General features: G+C 57.5%; 2 protein-coding genes across 2 annotated transcripts; both read left to right on the top strand.

Moving 5' to 3' along the window:
- Positions 1-23: 23 nt before the first annotated feature.
- TMEM276 (transmembrane protein 276) lies at positions 24-1,690 on the top strand. The gene is made up of 2 exons (XM_053558807.1): positions 24-754; positions 932-1,690. The coding sequence occupies exons 1-2, from the start codon at positions 662-664 to the stop codon at positions 1,415-1,417; spliced, it is 579 nt and encodes a 192-aa protein (XP_053414782.1). The 5' UTR covers positions 24-661; the 3' UTR covers positions 1,418-1,690.
- An 890-nt stretch (positions 1,691-2,580) lies between these two features.
- Positions 2,581-15,051, top strand: LOC128563486 (zinc finger TRAF-type-containing protein 1). The gene is made up of 4 exons (XM_053558806.1): positions 2,581-3,160; positions 11,687-11,925; positions 12,504-12,715; positions 14,252-15,051. Exons 1-4 carry the CDS (start codon positions 2,792-2,794, stop codon positions 14,641-14,643), a joined length of 1,212 nt encoding a protein of 403 aa, XP_053414781.1. The 5' UTR covers positions 2,581-2,791; the 3' UTR covers positions 14,644-15,051.
- The last annotated feature ends 1,913 nt before the right edge of the window (positions 15,052-16,964 follow it).

The following is a 16,964-nucleotide window of genomic DNA, read 5'->3' as shown; positions in this document are numbered from 1 at the left end:
GCCCCGCCCAGGACCTTACTCTTTACGGATCCTTCCGAGCCAATGTCCACACCCAAACGGAGCACCGTCTCTACGTCCTCCGCCCCTCCCTACCGACCCCACCTCCTCTCCGGGCCTCCCGGCCGCTCTAGCCGCCGCTTTTCTCGCTGGTGGCGGTTCTGGGCTGCGCTCGCGCTGGCCAACCGGGGTCGGCGGCAGTGGGCAGGTTTCGGCCTCCTGCTGGCCGCTGCACTGCAGCCGTGAGCCTGGGAACTGCGCACTTGAGGCCTACGCTGTCGCTTTCCCAAGCCGGGACTCCCAGGACGGCGCCTCCCTGACCGGCGAGACCAGGCCGGGACCAGCCACTCCGCGTCCACCAAGCCCGGCGCCTTCGCCTACCCAGCCTAGACCCCAAGCCGCTTTCCCCCCTTTACGGTCTGCATTAGGTTCTTCTTCCCACAATGTGCCCACTGGCCTCAGGGGTCCGGAAAGTTTAGGACTGAATCTACCTACCGTCTAGTAATGAGGCCTTGACACCTGACAGTCCCGGAAAGCTGCCCTAGGGCTCCGCACCGCTGGCTTCTTAGCTTTCTTTCTCTGAAAAGTTGAAGATCTTAGCTTTCTTTCTCTGAAAAGTTGAAGATCTTTCTGTCTCCTCAAATTTACTACTGCCCGAGGAGCCATGGCCCCCAAGCCAGGGGGCGAATGGAGCACGGCCCTATCCCACCTGGTGTTGGGAGTGGTGTCTCTGCACGCAGCAGTGACCACTGCCCAGGTGAGTACCCTGGAACCTGGCAGGGACATATCCCTACTCCTCCCAAACCCCAAGGACTTAGTTTCTTTGTTCAGGGAGAGGGTGGTGGGAGGTGAGTCAGGGAACCAGTTTCCATTAAAGCCCCAAACTCTTATTCTAAAGGGCTGGCCCCTGGCCTCTTTTTCCCTGTGTTGACAGGCAAGTCGAGGGGCTGCCGCTGGCTTCCTGCTCCAGGTCTTGGCTGATACCACCATGCTGGCCCCAGGCCTGGGCACACATGAAGACTGTCTCGCTGGAGCATGGGTGGCCACAGTCATTGGCATGCCCCTTCTGGCCTTTGATTTCCACTGGGTGAATGGGGACCGATCCTCTGCCAACCTGCTCCTGGGAGGAGGCATGGTGCTGGCAGTGGCTGGTGACCACCTTGGCTCTGATGGCCGCTCTGTGGCTGGTCAGGCAATGCTGTTGGTGGTTGCAGTGACCATCCTCATTGTGGCTGTTTTCACAGCCAACACTTATGGGATGTGGGGGGGGGCGATGCTGGGTGCGGCAGGTCTCCTGAGCCGGCTGGAGGAGGACAGACTGCTGCTGTTGCGGAAAGAGGATGTCTGTCGCTGCGCCCTGGCTGCAGGCTGTTGGGCCTACTGCCGGGCCCTGCACACACAGCGCCTACAGTGGGAGTGATGCTGGACATACCAAAGCAGGGCTGCTGCTGACAACTTTCCCTCCCTGCTCCTGGGGATAGACTCTGCTTTTTCCCATAGTGGGCTTGCTGCAGGTTGACTGATCGAGGTCAGAATCTGGATGCTGTCTCTCCTCTGGCTATGGGGATTTACTTAGACCAGAATGAAGGGGATGGGGTCCTAGGCACATTTTGGTGCCCAATTTCGGGCTGGGCATGGTTGTGTTTCCAGAGAGAGATCTGGTCTCCAATAAATCTTAGAAATTTTGCAGGAATATGGAATCTGCCCATTCTTCAGAGGGGTTGGAGGATCCTCCAATGAGTTCCCTAAGGACCCCAAGGCCAGCAACTGGTTTCACTGGGCAAAGGAAGGGTATGTGCCAGAAGTAGCACCTCCCCTTGGCCTCCTCCTGGCACCTTTGTTAGGAGGGCCCCTAGGCTGAGAAGACATGGTCCTGGACCCTCATTCCCTTGGAACATGGTATAGTTACAAATACCCTTGCCCGACCTGGAAGGAGGCCTCCTGGAGCAGTGCCCTTCACGGACTGCAGACTGGGCTGGAGGCATGAGAGGCTCTACCACAGCAGTTCCAGAGCGTATATTCTTTCCCAAGGCTACCTCAACCTCTGCCTATTCCATAAACACCCTCACTTTTTTCCATGGACTGTCAGCCTCCAACCCCAGGGTTAGGAAACAGGGGTTAGCAGAGAAGTGGATTCTGGTAGGTTCGGGGTCCAGAGTTCCTCCTCTCTGGGAAGTCCGCTTGCAGCCCGCGGTCCCACAGAAGACCGGAGTTTTTCCGTTCATATCCTTCTCACTCCGCCTAGCCAGGCCAGAGCCCCGCGCGCACAAGCCAGAGTCTTAGGGAAGAAGGAAGCAGGCATACTCCCCGCCTAGAGGCTCGGGGAGTGTCTCTCCCCGGAGATTGACTTCTGGGTGTGAGTGCTGCCCTGGCATCTCCCCTTGCGCGGGCTCCGTAGCCCCCAGGTGCGCTACCTACTGCTGCTCACGCTTGATCCCGCCCCACTTCTGCAGGAGGCGGGCTTTGCGCGCCTATTGGCTCTGCTAGGCGCGCCGTCTCGCCCCAGTTGGCGTTCCCATTGGCTCCTGCGGAGTTCACGTGACGGTGAGGGAGAGGGGGCGGTGGCGGCCGCCGCCGCAGGGTGAAGCACATAGCGAAAACAAAGATGGCGGCCGCGCCGGGGTCGGCGGCAGCGGCGGCTGCCGGGCTACGCACGGGCCGGAGCCTCTGAAGCGGCGGCGCAGAGACCAGGGCTGCGGGATCGCGGCGGCGAGAGGGCGGCTGGAACGCGCGGCGTCCCTGACTTGTAGCCACAGCAGCGTGCCGGCACCCGCCGCCGGGCCGGCCGGCCGCAATGTCCGGCGCGGAGGAGGCTGGCGGGGGCGGCCCGGCCGCGGGGCCCGGGGGCGCAGTGCCGGCCGGGGTCGGGGTGGGGGTCGGAGCTGGGCCCGGGGCAGCTGCGGGACCGGCGGCGGCGGCGGCGCTGGGCGAGGCGGCGGGGCCTGGGCTCCCGGACGAAGCGGGCCTGGCCGGCGCCCGGCAGCTGCAGCTGCAGGAGGCGGCAGGCGACCCCGATGCGCCGCCCAAGAAGCGGCTGCGGGCGGCCGAGGCGGCCGAGGCGGCGGCGGCGGCGGCGACCGGCAGTGGGAAGCTGGAGGAGCGGCTCTACTCGGTGCTCTGCTGCACCGTATGCCTGGACCTGCCCAAGGCTTCCGTGTACCAGGTAGGGCCGCCGGCCGACCCCGACCCGGCCCAGCCCGGGGCTCCAGCCCCCGCTGCGGGGTCCCCAGGCTGCGGGTCACCCTGGAAGCCAGGGCCAGGGGTCGGGGACCCGGCGGCCAAGAACTCTCTGAGGCCCTGGTCCTCACATCTGCCTTCCTCGCCGGCGGGACTGCAGCGCCTGCTCCGAAGGTTCTCGTTGTCTCCCTCTCGGGACTTGATTTCCTGCTTTGAATCCCTTTTTGCCGTATTCTAATCCACCTTACTTCTGCTCTTGGTCTCTTCTACTTACGTTACTCTTTTCCAGATCCTCCCAGTCCCCTTCTCGGCGCCCCCCAACCCACCCTCTCAAGCTGACCCTGCCTGCTGGGCAGCTGCTGCTCCCCTCACTCACAGGCTCCTCAGCACAGTCCTGAGCGCTCAAGAGCTCCTTCCCCGTCTTGGCAGCCACACCCCCCACCACCCCCTACCACACGCCTGCTTGTCCTCCACTTCTTGAGCTGTGTACGTTTTCCTTCTTATCCTCCTCAACAGAATTTCTTCATTTGTTCATTTTATTCTGAAGAACAGGAAGAAGAGAGAGGATTGCTTCTTGTGTCCCCCCCTACCAAATCCCCATCTCTGATCTGGATGAACCACTTGCAGCAAGCCTCCAACCTAACAGTGCTCTAGCCCCAACCTAACCTAGTGTCCTCTGAATATGTTGTGCCCTATATGCATATGGGTGCTTCTCACCCATGCCAGGGCTGCACCAGTGCTCTAGGAGGTCTGCCCAGCATGGCATTGCCTGGAGTTGCTAACCAGCTTAGTGCTGTCCGAGAGGGTACTTGGCCCGGGTGGCAGTCGGGCAGACCTCTGACTGGCATGCAGAGGCAGTGTGCAGTCTCCTACCTTCCTCTTCATCCGTAGACCTTAACTTCCCAGTCCTTTTGAGAAACAAAGTAGGTTCCCTGTTTTCTTTGCACTTATAAGAGCTGGAAGTGGCTGGTGGGGTCATATTTCCTTGTTTATATGTTTAAACTGAGAGTCTGGGTGAGGGGCCATTTTTGTAGTAGGCACTATATGGATAGTCTAGGTTGCAATTTCCCTAATCTCTGGGTCCCGAAGTCTTTCCTGCTTAGGCATGAGGTTGCTTGGGAGGATCCCAGTGTGGCTGGGTGGGGAGAAGGCATGAGTTTCTACCCTCCTGGGTGTCAGGTGTCAGTGCCAGCTGGGGGAGAGCTTTTCACAGCTGCTCCCCAGAACTAACAGCTGCCCCTTGGCTTTGGGAGTGTTCTGGCTTTCAAGACTTGCCCATTTTCCAGCCCCTTTATGCTTGCCCACAACCTTTTGATCCTCCTGAGTTAAAGAACTTTTTTTCTCTTGGATCTTGAGTCAATATCCAGTGAGCCAAGCCAATGGTGGGTCCTCCCAGGAGAGTTCAGGTCCCTCCTCTGTCTTTCTCTGTCTCTCCTTCTGTGGATGGGCTGGTGCTGAACCTGGCATGATGACTGGCTACATGATCCTAGTTCCTGGTCCACTCTGTCCACTCGCTGGGCTGGCCTAGCACAACTGTGTCTCTGCTTCTGGCCAGAGCTGCTGGTACCCAGGCCTCTGAGCCTACCTGGCTCAAATGGGCCTGTACTGTGCTGGGTGGCCAGAGGCAGGGAGCTGAGCAGCTGTAATGGACAGCGAAGATGCTGGGGCTGCTCTGACTGGTAGCCTCCCTGGTCCCCCAATCTCTGCTCAGTGGCTTCCCTGGTACAGACCCTGTAAGCAAGGAGAGCCACGAGTGCTGACTGAGCTGCAGGCTCCTCCCAAGTGACAGCTGGGCCTCAGCAGCAGAGGTGTTTCTGGAGGCCTGGAGAAGGTTCTAGAGCCTAGAGTCTGTGATTTGTGGGAGAGCCCTTGAGGCTATGTTGAAACTTACATAAACTTGCTGTGTGATGTGGGAGAAAAAGGAAATGCCTCTTGGTGCCTCTGAATGCTGCTGGGGATACCTCTTATAGTGGCTCCCTGCTGTGTGAAGTGACCCTGGAAGGTTACTGTTGTGTCAACACTGTGGCCTGAGACAGGCCTGGAGATCCATGCTCTTGCCTGGTTTGCTCCCCTAGAGGATCTGGTCACAGACAATGTGGGCAGCACACACACTGCCTTCTGTGTGTCCCTGGTTAGGGCCTACTACTGGTCACCACCTTGAGCTTAGCTCGGCCCTTCCATCTTCTGCTGGCCTTCTTTGGAGATCTAACTTGGTCAGGCATGTGGCCAGCTCTGCCCTCTCCTCCTAAAGGAACTTTTTTATTTTTATTTTTTTATTTTTTGTAGAGACAGAGTCTCACTGTACTGCCCTCGGGTAGAGCGCCATGACATCACACGGCTCATAGCAACCTCTAACTCTTGGGCTTCCACAATTCTCTTGCCTCAGCCTCCCGAGCAGCTGGGACTACAGGTGCCCCCCACAACACCCAGCTATTTTTTTGTTGCAGTTTGGCCGGGGCTGGGTTTAAACCCGCCACCCTCGGTATATGGGGCCGGCGCCCTACTCACTGAGCCACAGGCGCCGCCCCCTAAAGGAACTTTCTGTCTGACACCAGCAGAACATGGTGGCTCAGGGTGGGCACCAGCCTGCTGTGCATTTCAGGGGCCAGCTCAGATGGTGCCTAGCTCAGGGATGGCCATACTGAGACCTATGTGCTGTCCCTAGCACTAAGGCTTAGGAAACAGCTCCATGGGCCTCTGGAATTGGCTGGACACTGGGTAACTCAAGAGCCTGTCCTCTAGCCACTGGGTGCTGCCATGCTGCCAGGGAAGCCTTGAATGGTAGACGGTCCACCTTCCCCCGAGTCTGAGCCCTAGGCCTATAGGACTGGCCTCCTGGCAAGCCTGTGCCCACATACCATACCTGTAAGGCTGGGAAATGTGCTTGGGTGTCAGACCAGTGCCCTTGTGCAAATGACTCCTGCTGCCTGTGTCACATTTCAGGTTCAGGCTGCAGCTGATGGTGCATGTGCTTTGATGTTCCCTGTCTGGGTGTGTCCTGGGTGACTGGCCTGGCAGGGCAACAGGGACACCTCTGTAGGAGCTTATGGCAGGCAGAGTGAGCAGACCAGGCACAGCCCTGTGGCCTAAGGATATGTCACCTATTGGCACCTCTGCCGACGGGAGTACCTTCTCTGGGGAAGATGGGGCCTTGGTGGTGCCTGATTCCCTCAGTTCTCCTGTATGTGAAACTCCACGTGGTCCACCCTGAGGCAGTCTTGGCCTTGACCTAAAAATGGCAGCCAGGGCCCTGAGCCTTGGTGCCAGCATCTGGTCCCACCCCTCCTCAGGGCATTCTTGATGTTTAAACAAGCTGTCAGGTATATAGGTCCATCAGATGCCCCGTCACAAATGTTCCAGCCTGCATCTGTGGTAGCCCCAGCTATTCCCTCTCAAGGCCTCTGGCTGGGTCCCTGCACCATTCTGGCTGAGCTGTCCTTTCCCATCCCTGCCCACCTCTACTCTTCCTCTTGGGCCCAGCTGATGCCATCCTCTCCCTTCTATAAAGATGTCCAGCCCTCCCTTGTGCGCCCCTCCTCATCTGACATGGGCACTCCCACCCTTGGCCCAGCTGCCCTCACTCTCCTGAGGGTCTCTGTCTGTAGGGCAGTCTTGGCTCAGGAGACTGGTTACCTGACTGATGGCCCCACTGTTAGAAGGCCCAGGAGGAAAGGGCAGCTCCATCACTGCCCAGTTACCCTCAGAGAGCCATCTGTGGGGGGTCAGCCACCTCTTCCCGAACCCTGGGGGAGCAGCTCAGGACTGCAGCTGTTTGTTTCTTTGAGGTGAGAAAAGTAGCCGAAAAGAGCTTTGAAAATACATCTGTTTAGGTATCCACAACTCACAGGACAGAGCAAGGAGGAAGTTTCTGGAATCTCTGGCTAGGTGAGAAATGTTTTTTGTGGTGGTGGTTTGTCATTTTGAGTTACATTTAGACCAGCGTTTACGTTGTGAATGGGAGCCTGACTATAGAGGGCGTGTGGGCCCCATTCACACCCAGACATGAAGAGGGACCTTAAACCCTACCTGCCTGGACAGGAGGTTCACATCCTGGCTTCACTCCTCCTCAATAGCTGTGTGACCTTAGATAATGCCTGGGCCCCTCTCAGGCCAGTGTTTGATTGAAGAGGCTGTGAGCCACACATGCTGGGCCTTGAGTGTGCCCTGAGGTGCTCTGGGCTGCTGAGGCCCTGCCCGAGAACCAGATGTCCAAGGAGGGGGACCTCCTGCTGGCTGACAGGGCCAAGTTCATTCAGCTATCATAGCCACTGTCAATGCCTGTGAGTCCCTGACCCCCTGGACAAGAAGATAGGCTGGAGCAGGAAAGTGTAGGACCCCAGGGTTTGTTTAGTTTGTTGGGGGGTAGGGGGGAGTGGTTGTTTTTGTTTTTTTTGAGGTAGGTAGGGTTTCACTGTCACCCAGGCTGGAGCACAGTGGGAACATCACAGCTCACTGTAGCCTCTAACTGTGGGGCTCAGGAGATCTTCTGGCCTCAGTCCCCTGAATAGCTGGAACTATAGGCGGGCACCACCATGCCTAAGTTCTTTTTTTATTTGTTGTAGAAACTAGGTCTTGCTATTGCTCAGGCTGGTCTCAAACTCCTGGGCTCAAGTGATCCTCCTGCCTTAGCCTCCCAGAGTGCTGGGATTACAGGTGTGAACCTTGGCACCCTGCTAGTGCCTAGAGTTTCAAAGTACCATATGTCCTAAAAGACTAGCTGACTATAGGGAGCTTTGGACCACAGAAAGTAGTAGGGACCGTTTCCTAAAACCTGCTATGGCCCAAGGCCTGGGGGATAGGACTTAGTCTCCTCAAGCCTAGTCAGTCCATCCAGCTCCTCCTTAACCCAAAGGGAGAAGGCAGCTCAGATAGAAACCCCAGGTCTGCACAGGCTGGATGCCCATGAGCTGCCTGTGGCCAGACAGAGGGAAGGCTCAGGCACTGTCCTGAGAGGGCAGGTGCAAATAGCTGTTTCTGGACTGCTATCAGCAACTGTATCAGCAACTATAGAGGGGCCTGAACCCTTGGCTCCTCATGGGGATGGGTCCCCCCAGGAGCTTTGCCATGGGTGACTGTGGTGGTAATATTTGCTATGTGCTAAGTGCAGAGCAACATTGCCAAGTCCGTTCCATCTCATCATTGTAGGATGAGGTGGGTTGTATACTCATCGTCTTGTGCACATGGAAACTGAGGCCAAGGTCATAGTGCTGGTGACGTATAGACTGGTGTCTTAGCCCAGCATTGTGGCTCCAAGCCAACATTGGTCCCTAGGAGGGTCTAGGAGGTCCCATGATGTCATCCTGGGTTGTAGAACCCCTTCCCTCCCTCTCCCTACCGCTAGGATCTCCTGGCTAGGGGTGGGAGGCAGCCTGGCCTGGGTACTTCAGGGGCTGCTTCTGGAAACGCCTGGACTTTGGGGGCCTCCCAAGGCCTGTATTATCTGCTGGAGGCATGCGGCCAGCACTGTATGGAGTCCTCCCAGGCCAGCTTTTGACTTGGCAATGGGCACAAGTCGCCACTGCCAAGGCTGACCTATGTGCAGGGCCGAGGTCCTGCTCAGGAGACTGAGAGGACCTGAATGGTGAAGGCTCTGGAGCACCATGACCGTCCTGCTGTGGACACACCATCTTGCCAGGTCCTGGTCTATCCCAGGCCAGTCCCTCAGAGTCCACCTGGAGAGCATGTCCTGAACAGCTGGTGGATGTGGGCCTATCCCTTGATGGGGCTGGTGTGTTCCAGGGCATCTTGGGGCTTGCTGTGTTCTGCCTCACCTGAGCCGTTAGGGCTGAAAAGACCCTGACCCCACCTCTCTTAATAGCTTGCAGGTCCTCCAGGAGGCCAAGAGGACAGAGGGCAAGGCCTCCACTGCCTCCCCCTGGAACAGAGTTGATTGGGCTTGTGTTGGGTCTGGAGGCTCTGGAGGAGTGAGGCCTATGGCTAGGGCTGGCAAAGGAGTTGGGGCAGCTTTTGGGGTGAATGATGCTGGGAAATAAGGGGTGATGTGTTTGATGGCCTCAGCGCCTCCTGGGGAGGACTCAGGACTCCATCCCATTGTCTGGGCTGTCTAGAGCCAGAGGAGAGGCCCTGGGGCTAGGGTGGGCAGGACCTGGGAGATAGCAGCAGAGCTGGGCCCAGAGCCTCACCAAAGCGCAGGCATCCTCACCAGGAGGTGCCTCAAGTTGGCCACAGGAAGTAGCTAGAGACGCCAGGGGGTCTTGGCCCTGGCATCCTCCTGGGCTTCTCATAGGGTGCTGTGTGACTTCTCTCAGGTTTTCCCCTAAACAAACAGCCAGTTGGTGCTGTGCTGTCTCCCGCCTGCCCCTCTGCCTTCAGAGGCAATAGCTACCCTCGGCCCAGGACCTGCCTGCCTGGCAGAGCCGGCATCTAACGCCCATAGCAACCTTTAGTGAAGGCAGGGCGCAATGGGGTGGGACCTGGGCCTTCCCCTACCCAGTCCACTCACCACTTACCCCTGGGTTTGGGTGGAGCGGACCAATTTCCCTACCTCTGGCCTCATGTCTGCATTTGGGGCAGGATGGCCCCTGCTGGGCCGGGATCCTCCAGAGAGCCCCACCAATGCAGTCCTCTTCTTCCTCATCTGCATTCTAATTCTTTTTTTTTTTTTTTTAAATAATGCCTTTATTTTATTATTTTTTATCTTTTTGCAATTTTTTTTGGTTTTGTTTTGGCTGGGGCCGGGTTTGAACCCTCCACCTATGGTATATGGGGCCTGCGCCCTACTCCTTGAGCCACAGGAGCCACCCTGCATTCTAATTCTTTTTTTTTTTTTTTTTTTGTAGAGACCGTCTACACTGTACCGCCCTCGAGTAGAGTGCCGTGGCAGTGCCGTGGCATCATACGGCTCACAGCAACCTCGAACTCTTGGGCTTACGCAATTCTCTTGCCTCAGCCTCCCTGGCAGCTGGGACTACAGGCACCCGCCACAATGCCCAGCTATTTTTTTGTTGCAGTTTGGCCGCGGCTGGCCAGCATATGGGGCTGGCGCCCTACTCACTGAGCCACAGGCACCGCCAGCATTCTAATTTTTAATGGAGTATAGAACTTGAGATTTGAATGCAGATAATCTTGGTGTTTGTATGGACATGGATTCTGTGTCCTGCTGTTGGTTCCCTTGTGTCACTCGCTAGACTCCATAGGTGCTGAGAAAGCTGGCCAGCTTCTACGGCTCCTCAGCTCAGGGTGCTAAACCCCTGCAGCAACAGAGTGGCAACTAGGGCTTACTGGGGCCCTGCATGTACAGGGGTGGTCTTGCACAGCCAGGCAGGTCCTGTGAATATGCCCTCCCTCACTATGCAAGAGAAGCTACAGCATAGTGAGCTGGGTCTCTGTTGCACCACATCCTGTTCTTAAAATGTCCCAGACCTGGCTGGGTGCCCATAGCTCAGTGGTTAGGGCACCAGCCACATGTACCAAAGTTGGTGGGTTCAAACCCAGGTTGGACCTGCTAAAAAAAAAAAAAAAAAGTCCCAGGCCCTCCACTGGAGATGCTGGGGAGCACAGTCTGGACAGAAGCGACTCTGCTGCCTGCTCTTTTGCCCTCAGGCAGCTGGGAGAAAGTCCCACCAAATGGAAAGCCAGTCCCTGTCACTCAGCTGGCCCTTGGTGTGCTCTCAGCCCTCAGAATGAAGCTCTGCCCAAATCCTTGTTCCACCACAGCCCAGGACCGGGGCAGCTGTTTCTGTCTAGCTTCAGATCTTTGCTCTTGTACCTCTTGGTTATGATCTGGGCCTAACATCCTCCCTGTGAGTGCCTTGAGGGCTCAGCTCACAGCCCCCAATATGTCAAGTGAGCAAGAGACCCAGGATAGGAGTGGTGCCTGCCCTCTGGCTGTCCACATGAACAAGGACTCTCATGGGGAGGGGCCCCCCAACTTACACCAGCCCAACTCAACATCGTGTTCTGCTTGCAGCCCCTGTTCCCAGCATCCCCAGGCATTCCCTGTGTCCCCACCTGCCCTGTCCTGAGCCAACTTAGCCTCATCTGTCACACCTTTGTGCCATCAACTCTCAGGATGGTCCCTGTAGGTAGCCAGCCTCCCTGGGCAGGTGGCTGCTGCCTTCTCTTACTTGTGCTCACCAGAGAGGGCCAGGCTGTAGGTCAGTCAGAGCTAGGTCCCCAGGCCCAGTATGAATGGGCCAAAGAGGCACTCCTGCCTGTGTGGAAATGGCATCCGCCCTTGCCATGGCTGCTGGCTGAATACCTCTGTTGTGCCAGGCCCTGGTGTGGCCAAATTGATCACTGCTGGTTCTGCCTACACCAGGGAAGAGCTGTGACCTACCCTTCACGATCTGATGAGGTCTCACTCTTGAGACTCCAGATCTCTGCAGAAGTCCAGGCTGGCTGTGTTGGGACAGACTCGTCCTGCCCTCAGCAGCTGGAGTGCCTCAGGACAGCTGGCCTGGCCCTGGCTGGAGCCAGTGCACACGGGCGGGTGTGTGCTCACGCGAGTCCCGCAGGTCTGTGAGCTTCATCTCCCTCTCCTTCTCCGCAGTGTACTAACGGTCACTTGATGTGCGCTGGCTGTTTTATCCACCTACTAGCAGATGCCCGGCTGAAGGAGGAGCAGGCCACGTGCCCCAACTGTCGTTGTGAGATCAGTAAGAGCCTCTGCTGCCGCAACCTGGCTGTGGAGAAAGCTGTGAGCGAGCTGCCCTCAGAGTGTGGCTTCTGCCTGCGCCAGTTTCCCCGCTCCCTGCTGGAGAGGCACCAGAAGGAGGAGTGCCAGGACAGGTAAATGCTGGGCCAGGGCCTTGCCCTGCATGTAGGGCCACGATGAGCCTGGATGCCCATCCTGGGGTAGGCAAACCCCTGTGTGGGTGACCTGGCTGGCCCTTATTGCTTGGGCCTTAGGTATAGCTCAGTGAGGCCCTGCAGGCCCTGGGGATAGGAGGGTAGGTGGGACTGCACAGGACAGGAGCGACAAAGTCAGCACTCAGTTGCTATCTGAACGTGACCCCAGCCTTCCAGGACTCTCTGGGGCTGTGGGGTAGTCTCCTGGAGGGTCAAGACATTGCAGCCAGCTTAGGAGCGCTGGGTGCTTGGTGTGAGGCTGCTCATCTGGTATCTGGTGGGGCCCAGCCACCATACCTTTTCAGGGGAAAGGCTGGACAGACTCCAAGATACTGGTCAGTGGCTACTCAGACTGCCAAGCAGAAGAGAGACCATGGCGGGGGGTCATCTAGAACCTGTTCTTCCTCCCCTCTCTCCACACATACCTGCTCTGACCCTGTCCTGGGGGCAAAGCTCACAATTCAGTGTCCTGTAGGAGCTGAGTATAGGCCATGACTGCTGTGTTCACCTCCTCCCAGGGTGACCCAGTGCAAATACAAGCGCATCGGCTGTCCGTGGCATGGCCCTTTCCATGAGCTGACAGTACACGAGGCTGCGTGTGCCCACCCCACCAAGACAGGCAACGAACTGATGGAAATTCTTGACGAGATGGACCAGAGCCACCGCAAGGAGATGCAGCTGTATAACAGTATCTTCAGCCTGCTCAGCTTCGAGAAGATTGGCTACACAGGTGAGGCGCCTCACCACCCGCTGCATGCCACATGGCTGTGGGCTGTGGGAGGCTGGGGGCCACTAGTCTCAGGGCAGCAGGCTCTGGGCAGTGGGCACAGGCTGCGCCGCATGGCCAGGCTCCAGACAAGCTTCAGTGGACAGGAAGACACTTTGGGGAAGAAGAAAGGAGATGGAGCAGAGGGAGGGGCTAGGCAGACCCTGGGGTATACCTGGGTGGCTCTCACAACAGCCTCTCCTTGCTTCTCCCCAACCTGGCTCACCACTCCAGCAAGGAGGCGTCTTTACTGTAGGGGGCTCTATAGCCTTGGGATCGCAGCAGAAAGGGCCTCATGTCTCAGCAAGGCCTGGGGGCACGAAGAGCTCTCTGTGGAGTCAGGTCCTGACTGAGCAGTCAACTGCAGTGGCCACAGGGCTTCCCCAGGCTGGCATGAAGATGCTAAGGGACACCTTAGCATAAGCTGAGGGCACCCAGTACAAACTTCAGACTTGGGTGTGGACACCCACAGATGTACAGGCTGGACTGGGCTCAGGCTCGTGAATCTCACGGCTCTCCAGGCACCACCTTTGAACACACTGGGGAGCAAGAACCAGGTCAGAGCCTGGTTCAGACAACAGAAAGAAGCACCTGCTGACGCTGGGGCCACTCAGAGAAACTCCGTCTCACTCCTGCTCAGTCCACACGAGGCAGCCAGCTCGGAGTGCCCGGGGTGGTCATGGGCAGTTGGTCACACCATGCTGCCTGGACTAGGCCCAGCCAGGTATGGGCCTGAGCAGGCTCAACAAGCCAGGGGCCCAGGGGCCTTAGCAGAAGGCCAGTTGCTGCTGGTTAGCAGCAGCCTTAGCTGTCCTGATAGGCCCCATGGAGCCTGGACGGCCTAGGGCATCGTGACTGAGGCTGAGGCATGGGGAGTCCCATGTGTGCAGAAAGGACCGGCCACCTGGAAGCCCATGCCTCACGGAGGGACTTGCCAGCCACAGGTTGCAGGCTGCACAAGAGGACTGTGAAGGCAGGGTTGCCTCCTGCCTGGGGGCTTGCAGACGTACGGGCAGAGCCTGCATCACAGCCTGACGCCCATGGACCTGGCACTCCCCTTGGGCAGGGCTGGGTGCCACATACCTGTCCGCCGGCTTTTCTGGCAGCTCTGTATCAAAACCAATAAAGTGCACTTATTCTCAGAACCGTATCCTGTCTGTGTGTCTACTTCCCCCACCCTGTGGGGCACTGGGGCTCAGGGCCAGGAGGGAGGCTGGTGTGGGTTGGGTGTGCCTGGGCGGTAGCCTGACCAGTTGTAGCTGCTAGACGCACTCCAGCTAATTCGTGTTAATTCTGTTTGTGGTTGTTCCCCCAAAGCTTGTGTGCACCTCCATGTGCCATAGTTGATTTGATTTGCCTTTGTGACAAGTAGAACACGCAGTATCTGGGTAAGTTGCCCTCCTCCCTGGCTGAGCCTGTCCTCGGCCCAGTCAGGGATGATGCTGTGCAACCAGGCCCCCACTAACAGCCGGCTCTTTCTGGCCCTGTCTGTCTCCACAGAGGTCCAGTTCCGGCCATACCGTACAGACGACTTCATCACGCGCCTATACTATGAGACACCGAGGTTCACAGTGCTGAACCAGACGTGGGTCCTGAAGGCTCGAGTGAACGACTCAGAGCGCAACCCCAACCTCTCGTGCAAGCGCACACTCTCCTTCCAGCTCCTCCTCAAGAGCAAGGTCACAGCACCCCTGGAGTGCTCCTTCCTGCTGCTCAAGGGCCCCTATGATGATGTGAGGATCAGTCCCGTCATCTACCACTTCGTTTTCACCAACGAGAGCAACGAGACGGACTACGTGCCGCTGCCCATCATCGACTCAGTGGAGTGCAACAAGCTGCTGGCTGCTAAGAACATCAACCTACGACTCTTCCTGTTTCAGATACAGAAGTAGGGTGGGCCCAGGACCCGAGGCGCAGACAGGCCACCCCTGGCTCAGCAGCACTTCACACAACTATGCGATCATTTCAGCAGAGGAGGAGAATGGACATACCAAACACACTGGGGGAGTCTGCATGCGTGTGTGATGGGGTTCTTGCCCCGGCTCACTCCTGACCCCTGCCTTCCCTCCTCCTGAGGGTAGCCAGAGGCTGGGCTGACGCACACAGGAGACAGTGCACTAGGCGGCACCCCGAAGCTCAGAGACAGTGGCGGTGAGGGGGGCGAGAAGCACAGCGACCCTGCCCCCAGCTCCCTTACGTGCAAGCAAGGTGGTGCTGCCTGCTCAGTTCTGGCTAGGCTCTGGGGGCCTTGCTGACTTCAGACAGCATATTTGATTGCGATTAAAGAGGCAGCCTTGTTTCCTACTTTCTGTTTTGTTGGAGGGAAGGCGTGGCTGTGAATGGACAGCATGGGAGCTTTGGTTTGGTCGGGGGATAGACCCTGCCCTATCCTTGTCATTGTGCCTGCACACGTCCCCTTAGGAGAGACTCAGAGACACTGCCTCCCTTAGATTGTTGCGGGCAGGAAGAGGCAGGCAGGATTGGGGCTCCCCTGGCCAACTGGCCACTCCCAGGGAGGCAGGACTCAGCCACCAGGGCTCAGCAGATGTTTTCGGAATGCAGGGTGAAATTGTCTCTTCCCAGGAAAAAATTAAAACTCTTCACAGGCTCTTCTGTAAGTTATGCAATTTTAGCAAGAGAATCTATTTACTCTATCCATCTTTGAAGGCCCAGTGTCTCCTGGCTGTGAAGAAAGCTCTGGGTGCCACAGCTGTGCCAAGACTACCTAGGTGAGGGTCCCAGTGGGTGGCCCCCCATTACTGTTCTTGGGGATTGGCTGCAGTGGTCAGGGGCTGGACAGTATGACTTCTCACCTGAGGAAAGTGAGCCCTTCTGTCTCAATGGCCACCCAATGATACTCCCTGCAGGGCTGAGCAGAACCAGGTTGGGCCTCAGGGTGGGAAGGGGCTCTGCCTAGAAGAGGTGGGCTCTGTCCTTTCTTCCCCAGGGACCCTCTGTTGTACTGGGAAGAGTACAGCTTGCCCTCCACCTTTGCTTGGAGATGTGGCTCTTCTGTGATAGCTTTTCATTGCTTCAATACCAAAGAATTGGTTCCTCTGCCCCAGCCACCAACAACATGCCTCAAAGCAGCCCCTACCTGCCCCAGCAGGCTGCCTGGGCCTGGCCCCCATCACCCTGTGCTGCCTGCCCTGCTATGTGGAACAGAGCTTGGGTCCTGTCCGTTGAGGAGAGTGGTGGGCTGAGGAGAGGGAGAGGGCGTTGCCGAGTAATGAAGCTTGTCCACATCACCAAGCATGGCTGGGATGGGGCCCAGTGTAACCTCTCAATCAGCTCTCCCTTTTGGGGTGGCCATTCTGTCCCCTCATAGGCCAAGAGTTTGTGGTAGTTTTTGTTGTTGAGACAGAGTCTCACTTTGTCACCCTCGGTAGAGTGCCATGGCATTATAGCTCACAGCAACCTCAAATTCGAGCTCAAGTGATTCTCTTGCCTCAGCCTCCCTAGTAGCTGGGACTACAGGTGCCCTCCACAATGCCTGGCCATTTTTTGTTTGTTTGTTTAGCAGGCCGGGAGCCACCAGCTCTGGAGCATGTGGCCAGCGCCCTAACCACTGAGCGACAGGTGCCCAGCTTATGGGAGTTATTTCTGAGAATTCTGTTTGGGTCCTGTTCCTAGTCCAGGCCATGGGGCCTTCTTGAGTGCCTCACAACCAGAGCCTTCTCTCTTGCAAAGCTGATGTGGCCTGGCTGTGGAGAGGAAGGGAAGGACCGACCTGAATTTGGTTATCTGTCCTCTACAAAGAAAGACCCCACCCCAGCTCCCAACACATCCTTGGGAGCAGCTGCCTCTGACTCAGGTATAATCAGGGTGACTCCCACTGCCCTTGGGCTGCCCCCATGCCTGCCTGGCATGCACCAAGGCCTGGGAGAACATGGGCTATGGTACTGCATCTTGGCACCCTCTCCACCTTGCTCTCCCCAGTAGTGTTTCTGGGTTCCAAAGTGATGATGTGGGGGGTGCGAGGGGAGGGGCAGGTTTGCCCCATCCACCTGTATTTGTGTGTGTAAGAGGTTGATTCAGCTGAGGGGCAGGCCCCAGGAGTCCAGGGTGAAGAACAGGGTAGGGGACATAGGCAGGTTGGAGCACCAGACCCAGGGGGTCCACTATGCTCCTCAGGGGTCTGGAGACAGCAGATCTGTGTGTGCAAGTGAAGGTATCCATGGCTGCAGAGAGTGGTAGGCTGGGGGCCACAGGA

This window comes from Nycticebus coucang, chromosome 13 (genome assembly GCF_027406575.1).
Source record: "Nycticebus coucang isolate mNycCou1 chromosome 13, mNycCou1.pri, whole genome shotgun sequence".
In the NCBI taxonomy this organism is placed as follows: Eukaryota; Metazoa; Chordata; class Mammalia; order Primates; family Lorisidae; genus Nycticebus; species Nycticebus coucang.
The sequence above is the reverse complement of the archived record's forward strand: the minus strand, read 5'-3'. Positions and strand labels throughout refer to the sequence as shown.